The following is a 26,356-nucleotide window of genomic DNA, read 5'->3' on the forward strand; positions in this document are numbered from 1 at the left end:
ATAGAGAGAGGCACTGAGCGGGAGAACAGAGATCACTAATTGTGGCCCCTCCGTAATGACTCTGCTGATATGGAGCCGCAGCGGGTAGAATTAGAAATCTGCCCTTAGAAATTCTGCCATAATTAATGTACTTGTCATGACCTTCTGCCGCCTTCTGGGCCTGAAAATAAGGATTTATGTACCTGTATGTAATTTACCTCCCTCTGATGTCTTCTATTTGGTCTAGTCATATGCTTAGCTAAGACTGCAGATCTACTGTCTAGAGCTACAGCATTTTATGAAAGTGTCTTACCACAGCAACCAATCAGAAACATGATGCTTCTATCTTTTCAAAGCAAGTTGCTTGATTTAAGCCAAATTCTGGTATCTAAATTCTATGGTTTGCAAATCATAATAATAGGACAGTTGTCAATTTTAGACAGTGTATTTGAAGTCAGTAACCTGCTAAAACTGTATATCTTAACTGCTAGGATGGACAGGCTTCCTCAGATCAGAACCCTGATCTGAGGAAGGGAGGGCTCCTCCCGAAACGCGTAATCCACTGTTTTTATTGTTTTATTTTACTTTTGTTCAAATAAATGGTCCTGTCTAGGATCTTTTACTTTTAACCTGGACGTTATTGTCTTTATGCCCTTTAGGTCGCAGCGTCGGTATCGAAGGGTTACTCTTAACTCCGCCTCATCATGCGATTAGCTAGAGGAAGGAGGATCCTTGTAGACCTGGTGCTCCCCTATGTTTCAGATGCAGGAATAGTCTCTTAGACAGCAAGTTGAGTTAAAAGGTTTATTAAGCAAATAAAATAGAATAACACTTGTTCTATTTTATTCCATTTGTTTAATAAACTTTTTTTTTTATTTAACCTGTTGTCCGTGAGACTATTCCTCAGTCCAGAACATCAGGAATCTGAAGATCTACAAGTATCTTTCTTCCTCCATGCTGATCCCAGGTCCCACAACGATGGGACATTTTTGACAAATTCTAAGAATATGCCTTAAATTCCAAGATGCGTATAACCTTTTAAAGGACTTCTTAACCATAACACCCCAATTGGTTAAAGGGGTACTCTGGTGTAAATGTTTTGTTTTAAATCAACTGGTGCCAGAAAGTTAAACTGATTTGTAAAACAGATTTGTAAATTACTTCTATTTAAAAATCTTAATCCTTCCAGTACTTATCAGCTGCTGTATGCACCACAAAAAGTTATTTTCTTTTTGAATTTCTTTTCTGTCTGACCAAAGTGCTCTCTGCTGACACCTCTGTCTGTGTCAGAAACTGTCCAGAGCAGGAGAGGTTTGCTATGGGGATTTGCTCCTCCTCTGGACAGTTCCTGACATGGACAGAGGTGTCGGCAGAGTGCACTGTGGTCAGACTAAAAAAAAAAATTACAAAATAAATATGAATATCTATGACACTTAGCCCTGCTTCGGGCAAGCAGAGCCAGACTGGCCTGGCAGCGCTCGGGGTTCAGCGGGCTCCTGACTCGAGCAAACTTCATACCTGGCGGCCTCCAGCAGATTCCTCGCCACGGCCGGATATTTAACCCTTTAGATCACTGCTGTCAAAGCTGACACCACCCCTCCCCCTTCCAATTTCCCATTGGCGCGTGCGTAATTGCCCAAACTATTAAAATATAACATTATATATCCCATACGGTCAATGGTGTTAACGTAAAAAAAAAAAAATTTAAAAAAACTGAAAAAAGAAAGTAAAAAGCGATCAAAAAGTCTGATCAATACCAAAATGGTACCAATACAAACAGATTACAGAGCAAAAAATTAGCCCTCATACAGCCCAGTATACAGAAAAATAATAATGTTCAGAAGATTGTAATTAAAATTCTAAAAAGTTTAGAATTTTTTTAAATTAATATGACGAAAACCAAACAAATTTGGTAATGCTGAAATCAGACTGACCTAAAGGATCAAAATAACATGTAAGTTTGACCACAAGGTGAATGGCGTAAAAAAGAAAACCCCTAAATTTGCAAATTTGAATTTTTTATTTTTCAATTTCACCTCACCTCGGAGCACATGTTATAGAAAAATGAAAGGCGTCCTTACAAAGCAAAAAAAAAAAAACAAGCCCTCATATGCGTCTGTAGATGGGAATATAAAGAGTTATGGCTATTTTAGGACAAAGTTCAAAAACAAAATAAAGAAACCTTAAAAGACCTTATTTATGTACTATTTCGGTTATAATAATTTTGTGTATTATGACAAGTGGTTTGTCATGAGGGACAAGTAGATTGTGCTCTGTTTTAGTCCCTTGGACAAGTATTTTTTGTTGAACTGTCCTATTTTATGACAAAATATGTCAAAACAGTCTGCAATGTCAAACTCCATGTAAAACTTATTGCCTCTTTTTTCAGTCTGGTTAGAAATGTGCCAATCTTTGTCTGCACGGTGGCTTTCCCTGAAGTGCCCTGTCCTCTCCATGTATTTGAACCACGTTACCGCCTCATGATGCGCCGTTGCCTTGAGACTGGGACCAAGAGCTTTGGGATGTGTTTATATGAGAGCGGCAAGAGGTACTGATCATACATGACTTCATGTCTTCTATATATTCCTCCATCACTCTATACAGCTGTACACAAATACTGCAAATATACTAAAAGGATACACATTACACTTGTTTTATTCTTCTTTCTTTTGCCCACTCTTTGTCGTCCATTTGGGTTAGTATTCTACTAAGTTTTGTGCACCCTCCTGTCTTGTCTATTACAAAGAAGTACCTATAGAGCAGCCTTGCTTACTCACTGCAACAGTGCTTCTTCCAGGAGAACCCAGACGTAAGTAAGGTGGTCCATGGCATTTTACTCTGGGATCTGCACCAGCCATCACTGGAAGAGGAAGGTGACAGTAGAAGAGTGAAGAAGACTTCTCTACTTCTGGACTATTCTTACAAAGCCAACATTGGCTGTTAGGTGGAACATAAAAATCATTTTTTGTCTACCCTATTACAGAATTGTCATATAATAGTAGTAGGTCCACTATTCTGAATCCTCATCTCATAAACAGAGTAGAGATGGGTTTTAAAGAGCATCTCTCAATCTGGAGGACCTGTTTGTCAGGCATTAAATAGACAGTCTATTAATTTGAATGGGCACTGTGTAATGCTTAATGTCCCCTGTGGTGGCGCTGCATGGAAATCAAACACTTACTTCCAGGTTTCCCCACAGATCACAGCTGATTGATAGTGATTCCAGCAGGATGATACTTTGTGAGTTCCCTATTGTCAAATGACTCTTGTTTGCATCAAGTGGACAATCTACTGTAAAAGGGGTTGTCTAGGATTAGAAAAGGGTCTTTCATTAGATGCATGGAATTTAGCTGACTACAGCATATAGCTATCTGAAGTCAATAATGTATAGCCAGGATTTATTTAGTCCTTGATAACCCATAATACTGACCTTGTTGCTTTTATGATGTATGTCTTATAATAATTCATTATTAATGATCATATATATCTGTGGTTGTTGATTTACACAGCTTTGCAGACTTTGGGTGTATGCTGGAGATCCAGCACTTAGACTATCTGCCGGACGGACGGTCACTGGTGGAGACAGTGGGCAGAAGACGTTTCCGGGTACTTCAGAGGGGCCAGTTGGATGGATACCACATAGCAGAGATAGAATACCTGGTGGACAAGAGGCTTGAAGGCGAGGAATTGCAGGAAGTACAGAGATTACATGATGCGGTGTATCAGCAGCTAGAAGAATGCTTCTCCCAGAACAGAGGGAGTCTTCCCCGACGTATCTTCATTCATCACGCCAACCCACCTCCGAAAGAGGACGACATACAGGTCAGTGTTGGTGATAAGAACTGCAGGTCATATGTTCTGGTGGTCAATCTCAAAAGCAATCCGTTGTGCTGAGTTATGCTACAGTGTGCGCAAGGGACGAGTATATGATTCTAACTTTTCTGTTACAAACATCTCAGTACAGTGTTAAAGGGATGCAATAAAAAATTGTAAAAGTCAATGGAGGTCTGAGATCAGACTTTAACATGTCTGTTATTTTCTTACACTTTTCTGCCAGGTTTATAACCCAGGACATTTTTCATTTTGTCCTCCTCCTTTTTCTTCTCTTCTTCTTCTTCCTTTTTTTTTTTTTTTTTTTTTTTTTTTTTTTTTTTGCGGGACCAATTGTACTTAGTAATGAAATCCTTCTCTTTTTCCATAAAATGTGCTGCAAAACAAAAAAAAAATTATTTGTGAGATAAAAAAAAAAATGCAATTTTGCTAATTGCATGTGGGATCCTTTTTTATGCTGTTCACAATCCAGTCAAACTGACATGTTATCTAGATTTTTTAGGTCACTACGATTACAATTATACCCAATTTATATAGTTTTTCATTAGCCTTTACCAGTTTTAAAATGTAAAACTTAAAAGAAATAAAAAAAAGTTTGCTTAAAGGGATATTCCGGCCATAGACCTCTGAAGATGTCTAATCGTGGGATGCCTGCCACTGGGAGGGAGCGTGACTGAACATGTCTAATCGTGGGGCGCTCGCCGTGATGTCACATCTCACAGAATGCCGGGTGCTGCATGGAGATCGCAAGGGGTCCTATCGGCGGACCCCTCGCGATCAGACACCTTATCCCCCTATCCTTTGGATAGGGGATAAGATGTCTATGGCCAGAATACTCCTTCAAAATTGTGCTGTTCTGACTCCCCCAACTCTTAAAACATTTTTTAGCCTATGGATCTCTGTTGGTACCAGTTAAGCGTAGATCAGACCATGCAATTCTGGCATTTTTTTTTTTCTTTTCCACCATTTATCGCCTGGAATAAACATTTTATATTTTTATAGTTCAGACAATTCCGTGATACCAAATGTTTTTTTTTTTTTTATCATGGGAGAGGTTTATTTATATTTTTAAAACCCTTTTTTTTTTTTTCTACACTTTTTTTTTTTTGTCCCCCTCCCCCCCAGGGGACTTGTATGAATCATTTACATGCTCAGACACTTCAATATTGCACCGATCTATTACATTTGCTCTCTATTGGTAGCAAATTTAAACCACTGCACCACCAATGTTACATAGGGTGGCTATTTGAATGCAGCTGTCATTTTTCACAGGGGCATCTAAATGGTTTATAGTCATCAGTGGAGATATCTCCCCCCCGGTAGTTGCGGCCCTCGGCTGATGAAAGGAGCTGGTTGTAACTGCACGTGGAGTGGGCTTGAGTCCTGAGACCTCCCCATACAACCTTAAGCCCATGGATCTCTAAGGTGTTAAAAGAATCAGAAGTATAAAGGAAATCTGATGTTGTGTCTGTTTTAAAAGATAATTGCATTTCTAGTGAAATAACATATCTGGTGCATATTCTTACATAGGCTTTCCAATCTACTGGCAATGTCATGTGTGTGCAGGGACGCACTCTATGGTCAAGGAGAATGGTAACGCCCAGTTGTCAGTTTATTCATACATTTTCAGGAGGAATAACAAAGGCACAACACATCACACATATGCTGCATAGTATTCTTCGAGCAAACACACAGGTCTAGCTGCAGAAGCACTGTGTGTGCAGTAAGGTTTGGAGGCAGACGCATGTGACTGTGACAGGCAGTGCCTCCTCCAAACCTCATTGTACACACAGAATCTGTATAAAAGAGAAAGACCAACGGGCGGCGCCTCGTGTGTTACCCCAATATATATATAAATATATATAGGAGGTGGGGGGAAAGTGGGGATGACCTCACGGGGCTTATAGATGGCCGCTCACCTCAAGACGGTAGTAATAGGCATATAACCTCAACAACATGGGGTACCATCAATCCTAGAGACGCTGTCAAACCAGTGGGTTGCATGTGAATAGAAGGTGCGTCAAAAAGAACCCTTGAAACTGGCGCTGCGACTATTAGGAGTGGTAGTGCTGTAATCCAGGTTATGGAGGAAGCAATTATGAAGTTCAGGTGATGGTAAAGATCCTCAACAGGATCATTTATTGACAAGAAATAAAATAGATAAAAGATTACGCGTTTTGGGACCCTGATCTGAGGAAGGGAGGGCTCCTCCCGAAATGCATAATCTTTTATCTATTTTATTTCTTGTCAATAAATGATCCTGTTGAGGATCTTTACCATTACCTGGACTTCATCATTGCTTCCTCCATAACCTGGATTACAGCACTACCACTCCTAATAGGCGCAGCGCCAGTTTCAAGGGTTCTTTTTGCCGCACCTTCTATTGTACACACAAAGCTGCCGCCATGTAGCCCTGTGTGTCTGCTCATAGGAGAACACACAGCTTATTTGCCACTGACTGGCAGATTTCATGCAGCGTGAAATATGCTGTGTATACTCTGCCTGACCCTACCCTTAAAGAGGTATTCGCATCTGGACCTTTATGGCATATCTCAAGGTCTAGGACCCCCAGAATCATATATGTCAAAACAGAAATTGACACAATTGACTTCTTTTGTTTGTATAACTTTATGTACAGTAAAGTGTTGTGTTCGAACGATATAAAATGGGTTATTTGTGTTAGAGTACAATCCGACACCTCATCCCATCACACACACATTTGTTTTTACATGCCAGTTTACTCTCAGCTTTTGTTAACCACACACTGTTCACACCCCACATTTTATTACTGTCCCACATGTTCTCCGCAGGTACGGCAATGAGCATTAAGCCGCACACAGCATTGGCACTTCTCAATAATCTCATCCCACTGTACTAGCCGTAAAAGTTGACTGCAAAATGTTCTTGTCACTCTCCAAAAATACAAGCCTCATTTATTCCAAAAATAATCTCCTCACAAGCAGAAAGCACACAGTTGTTCTGAGTAATGTCAATATTGCTACAGACTGCTTTTATTAAATTATTCTGAGTAATGAGCAGACGCCTTAATGTGATTGCCAGGAACAGAGCTACGGCTTTGACGCACATCACGTCAATGCAACTGCAGTGTGTAAGTATTGCTTGCCCTTTGCTGTAAAGCTGCTCATAGACATCATTCTTGATCGGTTTATCGGGTGACAAACTCCTGATTCCTCTTTAGGAGATGGTCCTGGCACTTGGTGGTATCTAAATATTCTCCAAACGCAACTTCTTCCAATCATCCAGATACAATTTGGTGATGCACAATGCTTATTCCCACAATGCTTTTTCCCATGTGATAGATAACTAAGCAGCTCTGTAAACAATACATTGAAATTATGGGTCCATGGCCAGGAAACTCCCCAGATCTCAGTCTCATTGAGAACCTTTGGTCAATCTTCAAAAAGTGGGAGGGCATACAAAAACACTGAAATTGTATAAACTCCAAGCACCGATTCAGAAAAATTGTGTTGTCATCAGTCAGGATTTAAAAAAGAAAGAAAAGGATGTGCTCCGTGGTGTAATACCTTCGTCACAGTGGGAAAAGCTAATGTGAACTGCGCTTACCACAAGTGGTTGTACTGTTGACCAAGTACAACAATGGGACTGCATATATCAGGGGCACTGTCTCCACTCCACATTTAGGTAAACGGCATACAACAGAAATAAATCCTTCAACAGGGTGACTGGATACATCAGGCGCTGAGACCAGGTAGAAGATAAATGAGGTCTGTTACCCACAATGCAATGCGTTTCACGGAGTGCCCGCTTCCTTAGGCCTGAGGAAGCAGGCAATCCGTGAGACGCGTTGCATTGTGGGTAATAAACCTCATTTAACTTCTACCTGGTCTCAGCGCCTGATGTAACCCGTCACCCTGTTGGGGGATTTATCTCTTGTATCAGTCAGGATTTGGCCCAGAAATTGAAAAAGGTCTCCACTGTAAATAAAGGAGGTATATATAATTTGCAATTATATTGCTGCCTGGCGAAAACGCAAATATTTGCTCAATTCCTGTGCTAGCTGCAGTTGTATGAATATTTCCAGTTTTTGCAGTGGCTCGCAAAAGAGACGTGGCCCTGTGGTAGAGGGGAACAGCTTTGCGGCGAATGGAGCCTGTCCACCCCTCTTACTAGTTTTATGGCAGTTTACATGGCAAACCAGCGTAAACTGATGTTGCCAGCTGTTCAGCATGGGCACACAGGCTCAATGTCCGTGTGCTGGTAGTGGAGCCTGTGTGCTGGGGGAAGCTAGATAAATGCCACCATAAGTCTTTCGATAAACTTAATGTATTTCTCAATGAAAGTGTAAAAGCTTATGCAATGCTGCAGGCTGTGTGTTCTCATATCTGCCCTCCCATAGACTAGTTAGGCCTCCATACTTACCTCTTATAGTAATTAGGTTCTCTACACTGCCTCTATATAGTAGTTAGGTCCAGACGGGACCTCGCGGGCCACATCATGATGTGGATCACAGGCTGTGTGTTTGACATGTGTACTCTAGAGACACGTGATCTTGAGATGATTGCCTGGGATTTCAGCAACCATGGCAATTGGCAAGTAGTCAATGGCCTATCTTGTGTCTTGCACCAACCCCTCATGTCATTCACCACCCCTCAGACCCTGCACTAGTCATAACACAGTGTATCAATTCTCATGCAGTAGTCCTTTAGGAACCAGCCCCCAATTCGCCACCGGGGATTGCACAATAACAGGTAATTGTATTGTCTTCTGTATAATTGTTTTAACACTTAACTAAGGATTCCAGACACAAAAATGGGATTATGTGTAGGACATCTAACAGGTTCCTAAGGACAACCTTGATATTTATGCTGTACCAGTATGTGACCTCTGAATGTGCTGTGTTTACCTGGCACCTTTTATAGTATTTGCATGGCTAAGAAAGTTATGTTATGCGTCACCATTGTCCAGCATAAGGCAGTGTCCTCCTTTCGGCAGTGAAATTCTGCAACAAGAGATGTCATTGAACGAGGGGATTGTGGCTGTATGTAACATTTACCAGGTGGATATGGGAACGTGAATCAGTGTAATTGCCAGCGCCTGCTATGGGACTAGGTATATGATGACAGTATTCAATTATTCATACCCTGCATATTATCACCGGCTCCCAGCGGCTCTATATAATTGCCTCGCAGTAAATCCCTACCTTTGTTTGGCACACTTAAAGCACAGCCAAAATCCCTTGCTGAGCGTGTCCAGGGTTCTAGGTGTGAATACCTAAGCCTCAAGATATTTGTGTTTTAGACTTTCCTTATTTTGAATGCGTTCACACTCTATATTTGTTTACATTTAAGTTAACGGATGCTAAAATCTTTATCTGCTATATATAGGGTTACAGCTAACTATTATTTTAATAATCGATTAGTTGTTGATTATTTCATCGATTAATCAAAAGAAAATGGCAAAAAAAGGGGTTCAGCTGATTCTACTTGAAAAATTATGTACAATTGCCATATTAAAAGTTTCTAGCATGTGATGTGACCAAACAGCAGCAATTTTTTTTTTAACGTTTACGCCAGTTGCTGTCATAATTAATGATCCTGTACAGAAACCAGGGTAAGTTTTTGATATTGCCGCATGGGTAACTGTCTGAACTATTAAAATAAAATGTTAATGATTCATTAATATTTTAATAGTTCAGACAGTTAGCCATACAGTAGTATCAAATTTGTAAAAGAAAGTTTTTTTTGTATAGCAATAGGAAAAGGGGGAGCTAATTTTTATTGGGGGAGCGGTTAATTTACTTTTTTTTTTTTGCTTTTTTATTTTATTTATATTGCACTCCTATACACATGGGGTTATGTGCAGACTGCAGAGCATTGCTTTTACAGACCCTGGGGTGCAATGCTATGCAGTCTGCACATATCCCCCCCCCCCCCCACACACACACACACGTGTATAGCAGTGTATGTACATTCCTATACAGATAGGGGTATGTGCAGAGCATTGCACCCTTGTTCCCCCCTTTAGGCAGCAGGGCCCGGAGTAGACATTAGTAGCAGCCCCTCCAGTAGACGGCAGCCCCCACCCTTGTAAACGGCACTCGCCTGCGGCTGTCCTCTGCCCCATTCTCCTGTCCGTATCATGTTGTCCTAAGGAGGAGCATGTGACATACACATCACTATGCTTTCTCCGAAGCGTTACGCTGGGCGCGGGGGAGGAGGTGGAGTGACGGGTGTGTCACATGCTCCATGGGACGGATGCAGACACGAGAACGGGAGAAGCAGGTATCAGTTTTGGTATCGGGGACACTGAAAGAGTCCCTGATACCATGCAAATTGCTAGTATTGGCCCGATACTTCCATTCACCGTCGCCGCCCAACATGTCCCTGCTGCTGCTCTACTTCTAGCGCAATTAGCGCACCGGACATGTCTATTCTCTGCTGCTCATCTTTGTCTGGTACAGAGATGAGCAGCAAAGAATAGACATGTCCTGGCGCTGCACTAATTGCGCTAGGAGTAGAGCAGCAGGGACATGTTGGGTGGCGGCGGTGAATGAATGAAGCCTACATGCGGGACATGTCATTCATTCACTGTCGCCGCGGACAACCAATCGCGAGATTATTCGATAACTGGATTCGGCAACGAATCCCGTTATTGAATTTCATCGATTTTATCGATTTAACCGTTGCAGCTCTAGCTATATACCATACATAACTTACATTATTAAAAAAAGGAGTATTGCTGTATACAATAGTGTAGTTGACTATGGGGGAGATTTATCAAGGGATTTAAAGCATTTTTTTTTTTTTTGCTTAAAAAAGTCTCACAAAAAGTAATTTTATAATTTTGTTTATTTTTTGGTGACTTTTGGCTGTAAGCAAATAAATACAAAAGAGCTTACCAAAGTAAATTTCGTTTTTACTTTGCAGTAATCAGGGATTTATCAAGTACGAAAGTCGCACAAAAAAATCTAAACTGCCTCCAAAGCACCATAAATGTAAGCCGGCCCGGACCTGGCTTACAAAACTTGCTTTGGAGAGAGGAATTTCATATTTCCCACTGGCAGCCGAGACCACGGCTCCAGCTGGAAATATGATATCATATCTGTATAAGGGAGTCCGGGCTGGCATCACTGTGCAGCCGACCAGGGCTCCCTCTTTTATTCCATCCTAGCTACCCACCCTACACTGTGTTTCATCCCCCCTCTGCCCATCATACACCCCCTTATCTCCCTCTTACCAGTCACCCCCCCAACCCCCCTCTGCTCATATCAGACCAGCCACCCCGCCCTCCCATCTGCCTCTGCTCATCACTCCCCAGCTCATCTCTCGCAAACCCCCGCCCACCTGATCATCTCCTACAATGCCCCCGCTCATCTTCACCTTGCCACGCTGCACATCTCCCACCCCGCTGCTAGCTGTTACAGCATTACAACGCCCTTTCATTGAGGACATGTTGGGAGTTTTAGTTGCAGCAACGAGCGGGCCGTGGTAGATCTAGGCTGGTGTAGTGAAGAAAACTGTTCCCTGTAGAGAAATGTTCCCAAGCAGCTGATGATAAATGCTGAGTCAGCAAAGCCACTGTGATTTGGCGGGGACACGCACACCCGCCCCATACTATTGGTTGTTGGGGGGTTGCATCCTCGCTCAGCTCAGTATTTGGCACCAGCTCCCTGGACACATTTCACTACACCTTGATCTCTGTGCTCTCACAGCAGAATATAGCAAACTGTATCCTCTCTATGAGGGCAGAGAAGCGGAGAACAGGAATGTTGAAAACTGTGTCCCCGCTGCTGCAGCTCTCTCTCGCCACTGCTGTAAAACTGTGAACCCGATCCCCACGGATTTCATCAGCCTGGGGGATGTAGAAATGTGTGTCAGTGCTGCTGGCTCTCTCCATCCCCGATCCCTGCTGTGGGGATGTAGAAATGTGTGTCTTGGGGTGAAGAGGCAGGGGAGACCGCTATCCATCACCGCTCTTCCCTACCTCTGATTACTGCTTCTTCAAATCTGTGTACCCGTGCCTCACTGCTTCCCCACAGATTTTCTACATCCTCGAGGCAGGGGAGAGCGGTGATCACTCTCCCCTGCCTCTGCGCGGGGGGACACCTTCACGGGGAAGCAGTGAGGCACGGGTACACTGATTTGAAGAAGAAGTACTCAGAGACAGGGGAGAGCGGTGATGGATAGCGGTCTCCACCGCCTCTCCACTTGGACACACATTCCTACATCCTTGTCGCAGGGATCAGGATCGAGGGAGCCAGCAGTGGACACACACACTTCTACATCCCCCAGGCTGATGAAAGCCGTGGGGATTGGGTTCACAGTTTTACAGCAGCGTTGAGAGTGAGCCGGAGAAGCAGGGACACAGTTTTCAACATCACTGTTCTCCACTTCTGTCCCAATCTCTCTGCTCTCATAGCAAGGATACAGTTTGCTTTAACCGGCTGTGAGAGCGCAGAGATCGGGGTGTAGTGAAATGTGTCCAGGGAGCTGGTGCCCAATACTGAGCTGAGCAAGGATGCACCCCCCCCCCCCCAACAACCAATAGTATGGGTCGGGTGTGCGCCTCTCAGCCAATCACAGTGGCTTTTGCTGACTGCATTTATCATTCATTGCTTGGGAACGTTTCTCTATAGGGAACCGTTTTCTTCACTACACCAGCTCCACAGAATATGAAATTACACTGTAACTTCATATTTCCCGGTGAGCGCTGTGATTGGCTGGTCGCTCTCAACGAATCATGGCTCAGGCCGGGAAATAGGAAATTACAGTGTAGTTTCATATTCCTGGGAGCCGGACAGCCTGCATCTACCACGACCTGCTCGCCACTACAACTGCAACTCCCAGCATGTCCTCACTGAAAGGACATGCTGGGAGTTGTAGTCTTGCAACAGTTAGCGGGTGGCTGGTGACTCCAGCTGTTGCCAAACTACAACTCCCATCATGGGAGTTGTAGTTTAGGAACGGGACGCCTCCAGCTGATGCTAAACTACAACTCCCATCATGCTAGAACAATTGAAAACCCACGTTTGACTGCACAATCCCTCCAGAAAGATCTGGCAGACACTGGGGTTGTGGTACACTATTCCACTATAACACTATTACATACAAATATGGTCTTCATGGAAGAATCATCAGAAGAAAACCTCTTCGACGTCCTCACCACAAAAATCAGCATTTGAACTTTGCAAATGAACATATAGACAAGCCTGATGCATTTTGGAAACGAGTTCTGTGGACCGATGAGGTTGAAATGGAACTTTTTGGCCAGAATGAGCAAAGGTACGTTTGGAGGAGAAGGGGAACAGAATTTTATGAAAAGAACCTCTGTCCAACTGTTAAGCATGGGGGTGGATCAATCATGCTTTGGGGTTGTATTGCAGCCAGTGGCACAGGAAACATCTCACGAGTAGAAGGAAAAATGGATTCAATAAAATTTCAGCAAATTTTGGATGCTAACTTGATGCCATCTGTGAAAAAGCTGAAGTTAAAGAGAGGATGGCTTCTACAAATGGATAATGATCCTAAACACACCTAGAAATCCACAGAGATTACATCAAGAGGCTTAAAACTGAAGCTTTTGCTGTGGCCTTCCCAATCTCCTGACCTCAACATAATTGAAAATCTTTGGATAGACCTTAAAAGAGTAGTGCAGAAATCTCAAAGAACTGGAAGACTTTTGTAAGGAAGAATGGGCAAAGATACCTCAAACAAGAATTGAAAGACTCTCTTGGCTGGCTACAAAAAACGTTTACAAGCTGTGATACTTGCCAAAGGGGGCAGTACAAGATATTAACTCTGCAGGGTGCCCAAACTTTTGCAGACACCATTTTTTTTTGTTTTCTGTTATTTTGAAAGTGTAAATGATGGAAATAACATCTAACTTTTGTTGACATATTATAAGAATGTCTAATCTGTAATTTGATGCCTTTTGGAGATTTTTCCATCTTTCCTTTGGCTTCTTTATGCACATTAATACAAATTTTTACCTGGGGTGCCCAAACTTTTGAATCCCAATGTATGCTGGATATTTTAAAGGTCTGGGCTCCGTTCTCTATTTCAGCCTTTGGACAGCTTGGTCCTATGAATCCATCTATTTGCAACCAGTGTTTCCATCCAGCATGGCTAAGGATCTCTAGAGATATGTGAACATTATGCAACAGGTCAACTTTTTTTTTTATAGACTTGCTTGCTTTTGAAAAACGTCTGCAGGAAAATGCACAGTCTTTCATCCTACCCCTTGAAATGAGATCTTTACTAACCCCCCCAACCTATTGCCCTTGAACACATAGCAGTCCCAGCTACGGTGCCCCATTTCTAGGATAGTCATAGTGCTCAGCTCAGAGCCCCTACTTATTTCCTGGGATGGACATCGTTTGTGGTTCAGTTATAAGGCAGGGACCCTGCAGCCTGCACAGTGGTGGCTGCATACATTTGAATACATTTGAATGCATGCATGCTACACAAGTACGCACTCACACACTATTATACAGGCATTAGGGTTGCCATTTCTTAACCACCAATGAACCTGTGATAATCTGGGGAAAAAGTTTCTTCCAGGATTCTGGCAAGTCTTCCCTAAGAACTTGCAGTAGGCATGTATGATCAACTATTGCATAAAGAGAGTACATTATGAACAACTGTACATGAAAACTAGAGGTAAGATGTCAAAGTATGTGATACATTCTCCATTTTAGGGTGGAGCTGCCCTTAAAAAAGCCAAATAACGCGATTACACATACCTGCTGTGTATTATCATTACAGTCTGGAAGGTGGCATGGAAAAGGTTAAAGTCAGACGTTAGCGGACTCAGTGCACCGTGTAGAGTTGTTCCCCCTTCTCGCATCCTGCAGTCCTTCTCCTTGCCCACACTGTCTGCTTCTGAAAGCGAGATTGATACTGCTGTCCATTAAAAAGCCGCCAGGTGCTTGCAAGCAAATGACTGGAAAATGTTCTCAAAACCAAAATAGCATACTTAAAGACTCCGAGGGGACACTTTCACCCAAACAGGGGATTATAAATGACTCTCTTAGTATTTTTTTTTTATTTTCATTTCCTCAATATTCTGGAATCGGAGAATAGACATGCAAAAGTAGGATGTATGTTCACATTACAGGCTGCAGTTTGATCCAGTCGTCTTTGGTTCTACAATTTATATAGCATTTTGATGGCGCTTCTAATCTACATTGCATATCGGATCTGCCAAGATCTTCTGACAGTGCTACCTGGTACCCTGTGCACTTAGAGGCTTTAGAAAAATCTGATTAATACCACAGCATAAGAGGGAGGTTGGCATGATATGATTGATGTCATGCTACTGTTACCCTTCTATAAGGAAAGCACAGTGCCAGCCTGGCTTAGGGCTAAAGAGCCAAGAATGTGTGGTTGCAAGAAAAGCTTAAAGGGGTACTCCAGCCCTAAGTCATCTTATCTCCTATCCAAAGGATAGGGGATAAGATGTCCGATCGCGGGGATCCCGCAATCTCTCATACAGACACCCACCTGTGGCAGCTGCACAGAGCCATGATCGCTCCGTGTCCGAAGGGTCACGACTATGGGGCCTAAGTATTGTGACGTCAGTCACGCCTCCCTACCATAGACTTGCATTGACGTCCGTCACGCCCCCTCCCATAGACTTGCATTGACGGCCGTTACGCCCCCTCCCATGGACTTGCATTGAGGGGGTGGGGCATGATGTCACAAGGGGGCGGAGCTGTGACATCACGATAGCACGATGTGCTTTCCTTATAGAAGGGTCCCCAGTGGTGGGACCCCCCGCGATCAGACATCTTATCCCCTCTCCAAAAGGATAGGGGATAAGATGTCTTAGGGCAGGAGTACCCTTTTAACCCCTTAAGGACGCAGGACGTAAATGTACGTCCTGGTGAGGTGGTACTTAACGCACCAGGACGTACATTTACGTCCTAAGCATAACCGCGGGCATCGGAGCGATGCCCGTGTCATGCGCGGCTGATCCCGGCTGCTGATCGCAGCCAGGGACCCGCCGGCAATGGCCGACGCCCGCGATCTCGCGGGCGTCCGCCATTAACCCCTCAGGTGCCGGGATCAATACAGATCCCGGCATCTGCGGCAGTTCGCCATTTAAATGAACGATCGGATCGCCCGCAGCGCTGCTGCGGGGATCCGATCATTCATAACGCCGCACGGAGGTCCCCTCTCCTTCCTCCGTGCGGCTCCCGGCGTCTCCTGCTCTGGTCTGTGATCGAGCAGACCAGAGCAGGAGATGACCGATAATACTGATCTGTTCTATGTCCTATACATAGAACAGATCAGTATTAGCAATCATGGTATTGCTATGAATAGTCCCCTATGGGGACTATTCAAGTGTAAAAAAAATGTAAAAAAATGTAAAAGTAAAAAAAAAGTGAAAAATCCCCTCCCCCAATAAAAAAGTAAAACGTCCGTTTTTTCCTATTTTACCCCCAAAAAGCGTAAAAAACATTTTTTATAGACATATTTGGTATCGCCGCGTGCGTAAATGTCCGAACTATTAAAATAAAATGTTAATGATCCCGTACGGTTAACGGCGTGAACGAAAAAAAATAAAAAAGTCCAAAATTCCTACTTTTTTAATACATTTTATTAAAAAAAAATTATAAAAAATGTATTAAGTTTTTTATATGCAAATGTGGTATCAAAAAAAAGTACAGATCATGGCGCAAAAAATGAGCCCCCATACCGCCACTTATACGGAAAAATAAAAAGTTAGAGGTCATCAAAATAAAGGGATTATAAACGTACTAATTTGGTTAAAAAGTTTGTGATTTTTTTTAAGCGCAACAATAATATAAAAGTATATAATAATGGGTATCATTTTAATTGTATTGACCCTCAGAATAAAGAACACATGTCATTTTTACCAGAAATTGTACGGCGTGAAAACAAAACCTTCCAAAATTAGCAAAATTGCGTTTTTCGTTTTAATTTCCCCACAAAAATAGTGTTTTTTGGTTGCGCCATACATTTTATGATATAATGAGTGATGTCATTACAAAGGACAACTGGTCGCGCAAAAAACAAGCCCTCATACTAGTCTGTGGATGAAAATATAAAAGTTATGATTTTTAGAAGGCGAGGAGGAAAAAATGAAAACATAAAAATTAAATTGTCTGAGTCCTTAAGGCCAAAATGGGCTGAGTCCTTAAGGGGTTAAGGCCTCTATACACATCAGTGAAAAGTCAGTTGTCCCCACCAATTTTGACTGGATCGGACAACTGTTTTAATGTGTGTAGGAGCTGGGATTTTACCCACCAACTGTTTTTTTTGTTTTAGAATATAATACCACATATCTCCAGCTCACCAGGAAGAAGTTACATTAATGGTACGTTCACACATGCACATTTTTGCTTCAGATTTGCTGTTGAAGTCTGCAGCAGAAAATTTGCATGTGTAAACGCACCATAAGCGTAGGGTCACACTTAGCACATCCACAGTGTATTTGGCACTGTGGATGGGCTACTGACCATCCCTAGCGTGTGCCTCCTGTATTGTCTGCTCGTAGCAGCAATCTGCCGCTAAGAGCAGACACAGGGATCTGCGAGTCGCACGTGCATTCAGAGTTTGAGCTAGGCCGAGATCGTCCGCAATGTTTGTGCAATGTGCGCACGACTCGCAGATCCCTGTGTCTGCTCTTAGCGGCAGATTGCTGCTACGAGCAGACAATACAGGACACATGACCACAGCAGGATGCTCACTCTGGGGACAGTCAGTAGCGCATCCGCAGCGTCAAATACGCTACCCCAATGGGATATTCCAGGATTTTTTTTTCTTTAACCTTAGACAGTATTATAACTTGAAATCATAGGCTCAAATATACTTATATTACCTCTGTGTGCTGATTTTTCCACTTTCAGGCATGGGACCCACACCTGGAAGTGCAAGTCTTTTAATTTTACTGACCTTTACCAGCATTTCATGCTGCCATGGACAATGTGTCATTAATGCCAAGATATCATACTTTGTGGTATGCTTCTATTATCTCCATGCTCCATTTGTCCAGCTTTCATGCAAGGTTCCCACAACCGAAAGTGATGTGGTGCAAGTCTTTTTGTTTTTACTTTTGACTCTGACCTTTCCCAGCATTTCAGGCAGCCAGAGACAATATTTCGTAAGTTAGCATCATACACTCAAAGGCTGAAAAATCCTGGAATACTCTTTTAGGGTAGGGTCACACACAGCACATCTGCAGCTGTTTGACGCTGCGGATGTGCTGACGGCAGTCAAAGAGCAACTGCAGAGGTGTCCCTGCTGAGTATGGGTAGCTGTGTGTGTCAGCTCATGACTGCCATAAGGAATTCCGCAGCTACGAGTGGATACACGGAGTTTGCTCTGTGACTGCTGGCAGCGCATCCACAGTGTCAAATATGCTGCAAATGTGCTGAGTGTGACCCTACCCTTCATGTAACGTCTTCCTGGTGGGTTGGATATATGTTGCAATATATTTTATAGGGGTAGGTGGCATTGTGCATAATGAAGTGCCCTTCCCCTGGGCTGACGTAAGAAGGGTATTGTCTAACTTACGCGAGCGTAAAAAAAAAAAAAATATATATATATATATATATATATATATAAAAATATATATATATATATATATATATATATATATATATATATATATATATATACATTCTAATTGTATGAGGAGACAAGTTGGTGACCCATTCCAAGTAGATTTGTGCGCACTAACTGATCAGTATTAGACTTTTCTGTGTTTCTCCTTTTTCTTCATACTTGGTGTATATCATTTACTATTTTATTTTTAAGAACTCTATTAATAACTGTCCCTTTGTTAAAGGCTAAAACTCCTAGTTTTGCCTTGATGCCCTAAAGAACCTTTTGGTACAATATCTTAGTAGCATATAAGTTTTTGCTTTCCTTGTTACCTATTTAACTGGTAGTGTGTTTGGTATCAGTGAGTATACTGTGTGTGCGGTGTTGGAATTTATTACTCATATTTAATAAGCTGTGGCAGCATTAGTATTCCTGGATGTGTGGACTTTTTGGGGTATACTTTGTGCTCAATTTGTAGCATGTATAAGAGACAAGTGTGGGATAGAGCTTTGCAATTGTAGTTAACCCTTACATTGGCAATTATGCCCACTGTAATGACTCAAGTCTACCAAAGCAAACCTACTCTTGACTCGTGAAACGATAGTTATGTCAAATTTTTAGGTATTTAAAAAAAATAGTTTTTATCTCTCTTACAGGCATCTCCAGATGGTCCTAACTGGTGTTGGTGGCTCTTGTCCGTGTTACCATTGGATCCAACCTACCAGATGCTGATTCTCTCCATGACATCATTAAAAGAAAGGCTTTTCCACTTGAAACATATTCTATCTGTTTTCCTTCAGAACAGGTCTTAGGAACCATTGATCCTCTAAGACCTTGTGGCCTCCGTCCATTATATAAATATGGGTTTCTGGTGCTTTCCAATGTCACTTGAGATTAAGTGCACTACAAGTGGTAGGAACTGGATTGACTTCAAGTATGAAATAAAGAAGACCTAATTGAAGATGTCTACGGACAGGACAACATCTCGTCCCCTTTTTCTGTCAATATCATCAATGATGTTTAACCTGCCTGGAAAAACTAAATAGTGAAAATATTTCCTTTTCTGAGCCACTCTATTGTTTAAACTATCTTCAAGTGCCACAAGGCCCCTAAGCTCATATTGGCCATTTTGCTCTCTCTTGCAGTGCATTTTTATTGCCTACAAATCAGTAGATAAACTTCTGCATAATGATTGTACTATACCATATGCCTTTTGTTTGATGTAACTGCTATGGACACCTTTTAATAATGAAAAAGTTATTTTTACATACAGTGGGGCAAAAAAGTATTTAGTCAGCCTCCAATTGTGCAAGTTCTCCCACTTAAAAAGATGAGAGAGGCCTATAATTTTCATCATAGGTATACCTCAACTATGGGAGACATAATGAGGAAAAAAATCCATAAAATCACATTGTCTGTCTGATTTTTAAAGATTTTATTTGCAAAATATGGTGAAAAATAAGTATTTGGTCAATAACAAAAGTTTGTCTCAATACTTTGTTATATACCCTTTGTTGGCAATTACAGAGGTCAAATGTTTTCTGTAAGTCTTCACAAGGTTTTCACACACTGTTGCTGGCATTTTTGCCCATTCCTCCATGCAGATCTCCTCTAGAGCAGTGACGTTTTGGGGCTGTCACTGGGAAACACAGACTTTCAACTCCCTCCAAAGGTTTTCTATGGTGTTGAGATCTGGAGACTGGCTAGGCCACTCCAGGATCTTGAAATGCTTCTTACAAAGCCTCTCCTTTTTTGCCCAGGTGGTGTGTTTGGGATCATTGTCATGCTGAAAGACGAGCCACATTTCATCTCCAAGGCCCTTGCTGGTGGAAGGAGGTTTTCACTCAAAATCTCAAGATAGATAGCCCTATTCATTCTTTCCTTTACACGGATCAGTCAACCTGGTCCCTTAGCAGAAAATCAGCCCCAAAGCATGATGTTTCCACCCCCATGCTTCACAGTAGGTATAGTGTTCTTTGGATGCAACTTTCTCCTCCAAACACGACTACTTGAGTTTTTACCAACAAGTTCTACTTTGGTTTCATCTGGCCATATGGCAATACTCTTCTGGATCATCCAAATGCTCTCTAGCAAACTTCAGATGGGCCTGGACATGTACTGGCTTAAGCAGGGGGACACGTCTGACACTGCATGATTTGAGTCCCTTGCGGTGTAGTGTGTTACTGATAGTAGCCTTTGTTACTTTGGTCCCAGCTCTCTGCAGGTCATTCACAAGGTACCCCTGTGTGGTTCTGAGATTTTTGCTCACCGTTCTTGTGATAATTTTGACACAACGGGGTGAGATCGTGGAGCCCCAGATCAAGGGAGATTATCAGTGGTTTTGTATGTCTTCCATTTTCTAATAATTGCTCCTACAGTTGATTTCTTCACATCAAGCTGCTTGTCTATTGCAGATTCAGTCTTCCCAGCCTGGTGCAGGTCTACAATTTTGTTTCTGGTCTTCTTCAACAGCTCTTTGGTCTTGGCCATAGTGGAGTTTGGAGTGTGAGTGTTTGAGGTTGTGGACAGGTGCCTTTTATACTGATAAGTTCAAACAGGTGCCATTAATACTGGTAACAAGTGGAGGACAGAGGAGCCTCTTAAAGAAGAAGTTACAAGTCTGTGAGAGCCAGAAATCCTGCTTGTTTGTAGGTGACCAAATACTTATTTTCCACCATAATTTGCAAATAAATTCTTTCAAAATCAGACAATTTGATTTTATGGATTTTTTTTTCTCATTATGTCTCTCATAGTTGAGAGATACCTATGATGAAAATTGCAGGCCTCTCATCTTTTTAAGTGGGAGAACTTGCACAATTGGTTGCTGGATTCTTTAAGAAAAAAAGTTTCAAGGTGCAATCTTTATTCCTACATTAGTTTTCAGATCCCCTATATAAGTACTTTGAAACCTGATACAAGTTATAGACTTTTCTTCTGTGAGGTATCCCTTCCAGTAACACATGCTGGATGTGAGGTCTGTTGTCCAGGATGCTGCTGTCACTAGCTCCTGTGTATCAGCACAGCCTCCTGTCCTGGTTCCACTTCTATGGATAGACACTGATGTAAGAAGCGTGTGACTGCCTCTTGTTCTAGAATTTGCAATGAAAGCTTATGTAATGCACCCTTCTCTTCATTGAAAACTGCCTTGTGCGCTTTCCTATCTACAGCCTGTGTGATCTGCTGTCCCTGATAACTTGGATGCTTTCCCCCCTCTCCACTCTCTGGTCTGCTACACCTCCTTCCCCTCTCTGCTGCTATCTCTAACACTGAGAGAAGAAAAGCGGGAAAGTAGGGAGAGCTGACAGCCACAGGCAGCATACTGCTGTTGATTCTATGTCAGTTTCAGCAGGGCAGCCCTGTAGGTAAAGGGAGTTCCCACAGCAGAAAAATGGTAGGACATTTTTAATGCTAATAAGGATGTTGTTTAGGAAGCAAATGTACAATAAAATAGATACTATTGCTAAGGTGTTCATATTCTTTAAGTACCTCTTTACTTGGTTCAGTTCTGTATTTATAGTTGGCTTATCTATAAGACTTTGTTTAGTAGAAGGGAATGGATATTTGTAAAGCCTGGCACTACTATGGAAAATACTATGCTGTTACTATTTTCTTGCAGTAGTGTCCAGCAGGCACACTTGCACTTTATGAAATGTTTTAGATGACAGCCATCGTTTTTCTGAAGAAGCTTGTCTGTATGTTTTTGAAATGCAAAAATTCCTACAACATGCACCCTTAAAGGGAATCTGTCAGCTGTATTTGCTGCAGACACAATTCGGTAGTAGCAAAGGTATAAATACAAACTAACTTTCTGGAGCTGATGGTGGGTGGCAAACATATAAAATTGCCCTTTTTATTTCTCAGCTAAGTGTCAAATAGGGAGAGCCTAGCTTCTGAAGTTTCATAGCCTGGCAGCCCTCCTTGCTAAGAGGCAAGTGTGAGCATGGAGGTGTTCCAAGCTGTGGCACTTGAGCAGCACGGCCCTGCCTCTTTGACAATCTCCTGAGAAATAAAAAGCAATTTTATAAGTTAGACATCCATCATCAGCTCCAGGAGATGTACAGTTTGCTTTTATACCCTAACAGCTATCTGCAGCACACACAGCTTACAGATTCCCTTTAAAGGGTACCTGCATAGTTGAACTTCCATCCTTTTTCTTAAGATCACCGTGGAGAGAGGAAGGTCCATACTAGGCAGTTGAGTTGGCAACTCTCTTGGCATACTCTATTGGTCCGGCAATCTGACCGTCCAGTGTATACCTGCATCTCTCCATTTCATTCGAAATAATGGACAGGAGTTCAACTCAACAGGTGCCCTTTAAATCCGGACATGATTATTCACTGGTGGGTTTGTAAGAAAATTATGTAGCATTCTTTATTTCAACAATTTATTAAACTTGGCTTTTGTTGAAATTGTTTTTAAATATTTCTGTGTTCTATGGTGCTGTGGATTCATTATATACCCCACACAGCAGACACTGCCTAAACTGGTGGCAACCATTGTACCAACCATTATGAACTCCATCATCCTAGGTTGCATGATGGGAGCATGGGTCCTAGGCAGCTTATGGTGTACAAGTTAACTCTGTAAATATTCTACTTTTATGAAAAGAAATGCATTCTATCGCCTTTTGTTTCGCTCCTTAAACTCAAAAATAAATTGAGCAATATACTTTTTTCTTTTCGATTCTCAGTGGACACTATTGCTTATGTAATGTACTACATTGAATGGGATGTCTATATAGGTTTCTTGGTCCTAACATGTTGTAATATCTGTAAAAAGGCTTACAGATATTATTATAATTTTTTTTTTTTTATCAGATTCATAGTGTAGATATGGACTGGATGAATCCATTTAGTGCTTTTCTTTATCAGCACAGAACCATTTCAGCACTGAATAATCTTAGACTGGTTGCTTGGGATTACTCTGCCTTGGTCAGATAGCTTATCCATAGCAACCAGTCTGTCTCAGATTACTAAAGGTTAAAGTTGTATTAAATAGAGCCCCAATAGCGTCCCATTGATTTAAATTGGATTCTGCTGTACTGTTGGAAAGATGTCTCTGCTGCGGAAATCCTGCTTCTTGCTTTGCAGAAAGAATGGACTTGACTATTCTTTTTGCGAATTTCACTTGGAAATGCATTGCCTTCTATCCCTTTATTTCTGAGTGGTCCTAGCATCCGACGGATTATTCTAATGTGTGGAATGTCCACCCAGAATGTCTACTTGTTTTTCGGGCGGGCATTTTGCACATTTTACGCCATGTGAACATAGCCTTACTGTCAAATTAGTTTTGTATTTTAGGTAAGGGCATGCAACAAGACTGATTGCTATGGATACACTGCCTAACAACTACAGCGAGTTGTCCAGAACAGTGTCTCTAGCAACCAGTTGGCACTAAGCTGAGGTCAGGGTATAGATGAGTGATTTGGTAATTCTTAATAAGCTTGACCAATCCCAGAAACGAAGTCATGTAGGATAACTGCATTAAATGTTAAGTGTATTTATATCTTTATATAAGGATTTTATCATCAGATTATATTATGAGGTTATAACTTATTAGACTACCTCTTCTGCTTTTATTCTAAATGTTGTAAACTAATGTCAATTAATTGTTTCTTTAGGAACTGTAACTACAGGGTCAGATATGTAGAAACATTTAGGGCCCATGTACACCTCCCATGGTTTTCAATGGGATTGTGCTGCTCGAGGTACTATGTGAAATTTCTGCAGTGGAAATTCCGGATTCCGCCATCAGTGGTGATGACGCTTACACGCGGAATCTCCGCCTATTACAAATTCTGTAGTGTGCATGGGCCCTTAAGGTTTGAGATGTTTAGAACCCATGTGACATTACTGGGGTTGTGATGATTCAAAATTTAATTTTTGCATACAGTGATATAATGCATATAGAAGATCATTACTGTATATTAGTAAATAAGGATTTTAATTTAAACTTTTTCTGCTATTGTGTCCCGAGATTTGTGACTTCTTTATTTGCCAGTTCTTAACTGCACTACAAATCTACTATTTGGTAGGCAGTTGGTGTGACTGGTTTATCAACATTTAATGGAATATTTCTGAGCAATTTTTTTTTTCAAATTAACATGCCTGATTGTACAGATTTGTAAAATATTTCACATTAAAAAACTTAGAGGGGTATTCCAGGAATTATTTTTATTTGACTATGCTACAGGGGCTGTAAAGTTAGTGTAGTTCATAATATACAGGGTGGGCCATTTATATAGTTACACCTTAATAAAATGGGAATGGTTGGTGATATTAACTTCCTGTTTGTGGCACATTAGTATATGTGAGGGGGGGGGGGGGGACCATGGCAGCCATTTTGAAGTTGGCCATTTTGAATCAAACTTTTGTTTTTTCAATACGAAGAGGGTCATGTGACATATCAAACTTATTGGGAATTTCACAAGAAAAACAATGATGTGGTTTTGGTTTTAACATAACTTTATTCTTTCATGAGTTATTTACAAGTTTCTGACCACTTATAAAATGTGTTCAATGTGCTGCCCATTGTGTTGGATTGTCAATGCAACCCTCTTCTCCCACACTTTACACACTAATAGCAACACCGCAGGAGAAATGCTAGCACAGGCTTCCAGTATCCGTAGTTTCAGGTGCTGCACATCTCGTATCTTCACAGCATAGACAATTGCCTTCAGATGACCCCAAAGCTAAAAGTCTAAGGGGGTCAGAGCGGGACACCTTGGGGGCCATTCAACTGACCTACGATGACCAATCCACTTTCCAGGAAAGTGTTCATCTAGGAATGCTCGGACCTGACACCCATAATGGGGTGGTGCACCATCTTGCTGGAAAAACTCAGGGAACGTGCCAGCTTCAGTGCATAAAGAGGGAAACCCATCATCATGTAGCAATTTCGCATTTCCAGTGGCCTTGAGGTTTCCATTGATGAAGAATGGCCCCACTATCTTTGTACCCATATACCACATCATACCATCAATTTTTGTGTTCCAACAGTCTTTGAGGGATCTATCCAATGTATGAGCATTCCTAGATGAACAGTTTCCTGGAAAGTGGATTGGTCGTCGTGGGCCAGTTGAATGGCCCCCAAGGTCTCCCGATCTGACCCCCTTAGACTTTTATCTTTGGGGTCATCTGAAGGCAATTGTCTATGCTGTGAAGATACAAGATGTGCAGCACCTGAAACTACGGATACTGGAAGCCTGTGCTAGCATTTCTCCTGCGGTGTTGCTATCAGTGAGTGAAGAGAGAAGAATGTTGCATTGACAATCCAACACAATGGGCAGCACATTGAACACATTTTATAAGTGGTCAGAGACTTGTAAATAACTCATGAAAGAATAAAGTCACATTAAAACCAAGCACATCATTGTTTTTCTTGGGAAATTCCCAAATAAGTTTGATGTGTCACATGACCCTCTTCCTATTGAAAAAACAAAAGTTGGATTCAAAATGGACGATTTCAAAATGGCCGCCATGGTCACCACCCATCTTGAAAAGTTTCCCCCCTCACATATACTAATGTACCACAAACAGGAAATTAATATCACCAACCATTCCCATTTTATTAAGGTGTATCCATATAAATGGCCCACCCTGTAGTGTCTGTACCTGTGTGTGACGGTTTTCTCACAATTCTTCTGTTATTTTCACCCCAATATTTTTAACAGCATACAAAATGACTGTTGTCTCAGATTTTTCCCAGGTCGTAATGCGGCCGAAACCTGACTCACTAGTCAGCTGATGACAGGGAGCCTGTCTGCTTCAATGGGTGGAGTGATCGCTTGGTTGGAGAGAGATCAATCTGCAACTAATGCAACAGCTGTAGGCACCCTGATTGAAAACCACAGGTCTTTTGAATGGATGCAGCTCATTTATGTTTCAATGAGTGGGGTGGCTGATGTGTGGGAGAGAGGAAAATGGAATTATAGGATTTGTAGGCAAAAAAGAAAAACTCAAACAGGAAATACCAGTTCACAAAAAGCTAGCCAC

At 41.9% G+C, this 26,356-nt stretch overlaps 1 protein-coding gene across 2 annotated transcripts in view; it reads left to right on the forward strand.

Annotated features, from left to right (window-relative positions):
* Window positions 1-24,465, forward strand: part of LOC130267301 (LON peptidase N-terminal domain and RING finger protein 1-like) — a 92,019-nt gene extending 67,554 nt beyond the window's left edge. For both annotated transcript variants that reach the window (XM_056516834.1, XM_056516835.1), the window contains exons 9-11: window positions 2,369-2,527; window positions 3,489-3,801; window positions 19,019-24,465. In XM_056516834.1, coding sequence (XP_056372809.1) covers window positions 2,369-2,527; window positions 3,489-3,801; window positions 19,019-19,174 — 628 coding nt within the window. In that variant the 3' untranslated portion in view covers window positions 19,175-24,465. The remainder of the gene's footprint in view (window positions 1-2,368; window positions 2,528-3,488; window positions 3,802-19,018) is intronic.
* Window positions 24,466-26,356: the final 1,891 nt, after the last annotated feature.

This window comes from Hyla sarda, chromosome 4 (genome assembly GCF_029499605.1).
Source record: "Hyla sarda isolate aHylSar1 chromosome 4, aHylSar1.hap1, whole genome shotgun sequence".
Classification (NCBI taxonomy): Eukaryota; Metazoa; Chordata; class Amphibia; order Anura; family Hylidae; genus Hyla; species Hyla sarda.